This window comes from Odontomachus brunneus, unplaced genomic scaffold, assembly GCF_010583005.1.
Source record: "Odontomachus brunneus isolate Ranch 3 - 2012 unplaced genomic scaffold, Obru_v1 Obru_scaffold_009, whole genome shotgun sequence".
Taxonomy (NCBI): domain Eukaryota; kingdom Metazoa; phylum Arthropoda; class Insecta; order Hymenoptera; family Formicidae; genus Odontomachus; species Odontomachus brunneus.
The window spans coordinates 3,355,490-3,358,063 of NW_022639459.1; the positions used below are offsets into that span (position 1 = coordinate 3,355,490).

At 35.3% G+C, this 2,574-nt stretch overlaps 2 protein-coding genes across 2 annotated transcripts in view; one reads left to right on the forward strand and one right to left on the reverse strand.

The window, feature by feature from the left end:
* Nucleotides 1-1,816, forward strand: part of LOC116840382 (carboxylesterase 5A-like) — a 6,734-nt gene extending 4,918 nt beyond the window's left edge. Inside the window, exons 4-7 of the mRNA XM_032807002.1 lie at nt 6-66; nt 139-611; nt 693-969; nt 1,050-1,816. Coding sequence (XP_032662893.1) covers nt 6-66; nt 139-611; nt 693-969; nt 1,050-1,347 — 1,109 coding nt within the window. The 3' untranslated portion in view covers nt 1,348-1,816. The remainder of the gene's footprint in view (nt 1-5; nt 67-138; nt 612-692; nt 970-1,049) is intronic.
* On the reverse strand, nt 1,307-2,568 carry LOC116854157. The gene is made up of 2 exons (XM_032835803.1): nt 2,226-2,568; nt 1,307-2,025 (listed from the first exon to the last, which is right to left on the reverse strand). The coding sequence occupies exons 1-2, from the start codon at nt 2,393-2,395 to the stop codon at nt 1,470-1,472; spliced, it is 726 nt and encodes a 241-aa protein (XP_032691694.1). The 5' UTR covers nt 2,396-2,568; the 3' UTR covers nt 1,307-1,469.
* Nucleotides 2,569-2,574: the final 6 nt, after the last annotated feature.

A 2,574-nucleotide genomic window follows, 5' to 3' on the forward strand; every position in this document is an offset into this window, starting at 1 on the left:
TTTTATCTCCGGATTGTCCAATCTGCTTGGAGCCGGTCCTGTTTTAGAAGGTGCAGACGACGAGAGGTAATGTTAATCCTATAAAGCACTGCAATCATTCCTTGACTCGGTTAAATTTACCGTTATTATCATTTCAAGATCGCTTCCTAACTTCATGATTGAATCGCCGGAAGATACTTTGAGACTCAACAATTTTCCAACTATACCTCTGCTGACGGGAGTTATGAAAGATGAGACCGGAGGTGCTATTTCCGGTGGATACAAGGACGAAGTGCTAAACAAATTGAACACGATTCCAAATTATTTGACTAAAGATTTCGTGCCGCGCTTGCAAGACACTATCCCAAACATACAACAAGGATCACGATTAGTTCCGCAGGCTTTCAGTGGCTATTTTAATATCTTAGGTGACGGCTCTCAAAATACGATTGGAAAAGTCGCAGAGGCTCTTGGCGACTCGCTTTATAACGTCCCGGCATTCTTGACCGTCGATCACTGGTCGAAAAAGGCAAACGCCTTTTTGTACACTTTTGATCATAAGGGAAAGAGAAGTTACGGGAAAAACTTTCTCGCTGGGTTACCGATTGTCGACGCTAAGCAATCATCGGATGGTATAAATTGGAATAATTAATTAAAAAAGTATATGGTTTTATTTTCTACATGTAGCAATAAGGCGATTCATTTTCTCATAGGTAACTTGAATCATGGAGACGACTTAGGATTCGTCTTCGGCCAAAATACTATAACTGGCGAGAAAATGGACGAGGATGATGAATCAGATGAAGCAGATGAACATGTAACTGAGATTTTTACAGATATGATAGCAAACTTTGCGAGAAGCGGCACGCTTAATATACCTACTATGTCAAGTAAAAGTATTTTGTCGCCAGACATAATTCCGTCATACTCGAACAAAACTAATTCTTTCGTCAGTATTACAACAACTCCGAAAAGCATGAGCAATTTTCGGTAACGTAATGGAAATCTTACATATCAGTCAATAACCAACGCAAATTATATTGTTAAATTACTCGTTATATTAACGACAGGTACTGCGAAATGGGCTTATGGACCGTTGTGCCTAACCGACTACAATCGCCTGCGTGTAGTCTATACAAAGTGCCTCTGCAATTAATAGAACAAGGTACTAAGGGAACAATATCAGTAATTCAGCAGCCGCTCAACACATTCGGCGGATTTGTTGTCAATCCCAAATCTGACGTTAACAACACGGGAAAATCGACAAATCGAAATAACGACGGATCGAACAAGGATACGGTGCAAAAAAAAACACAGAACGGGCTACTTTCAAAGGTGCCTGTACCGTCAATACCATTCATGGGCTAAACAACTTCGCATCCACTTTTTATTTTTTAATAATATACTATTATTGCAAAAATAAATAAATAAATATATAAATATATATATATATAAATTTATCTAATAACAATTTTTAAGAACAGGACAGTCTATGAAATATCACTGAATAGTTTAAGTGTCTCTAGGTTATCATCTGATTCTTCTTCTTCTTGCTGAATTGCCTCTTCTGCTATCTTTTTTTGCATTTTTTCAGCAATTGGAGAACTTCCTAATATTTTATCTGTTTCGTCTGCAAGTGGCGAATCTTCAAGTAACTCGCATTGTTCCGTATCATCTATAGTAACACATGCAACTGATTCACATTCCATTCCGGTTTCGGTATTAACATTTGTAAGTTCATTGTCTACTTGATCTCTTTTTTGTAATAAATTTCTTGTATTTTCATGTGAATTCTGATCTGCTTGATGTTCATTAAAATTCTTCTCGTTATCGGCTATTTCGACTGGTTCTGTATTGTTTCTATCCTGTCTAGTTCCTGTATGTTTTGGCACGATTATTTTTGATCTTTTACATGTAGATGACATTGCATCTGTTTCCTCAAAAAGTTCTTGTTCACTTCCGTTTCTCTTAAGTGAATTAGTTGCAGTACCAGCAATAGTAATTTCTTCTACTTGATCTTCAAGAAGAAACTCACTATCACTATCCCTGCAAATAGAAAATATTTACAAATTTCTAAAATAAAGATCTAATAGCCTTCTCTTACTTAATGTCAATAATTAAATCCTGAAAACGACAATGTGTTAGATTGAAGAACTAAGCGAGCAATCTGAATGAAAAAAATAATACATTTGTGAATAAACAACATGTACAAAGTACAAAATACGAATATAGTTGACATTATTTACCTTTGTAGCGGTAATTGTAATGTGGGGGCAATAGGATGTATAATTTTTTCCAATTCGGCTAATGCGAGTCTTGCTTCTTGCACAATATTTAAATCAACATCATAAGCTGCTTTATGTGATATTTCCAAATAGTACTCTATAGGAGATATCAATGTAGTATGTGGATTCATTTGTAAAGCCCTTAACGTTTTGAATAATTCCAAGCGGCATTTATTGTGATCCTTATAAAAACTTTTTGCAGAATGGCTCAAGTAGAATTTATACAATAAAGGTATCACTATATTCTGTACGTTCTGAAAGAAAAAAACATAGATAAATCATAAAAACATAATACACTTAAAAAAAAAAA

What these genes read in the sequence shown, in the direction of transcription:
- LOC116854157 (XM_032835803.1), bottom strand. Translation starts at nt 2,395, where the DNA reads ATGAATCCACATACTACATTGATATCTCCTATAGAGTACTATTTGGAA. An exon ending in TTACAATTACCGCTACAAAG is followed by an intron (nt 2,026 to 2,225) that starts GTAAATAATGTC and finishes TTCTATTTGCAG; the next exon opens with GGATAGTGATAGTGAGTTTC.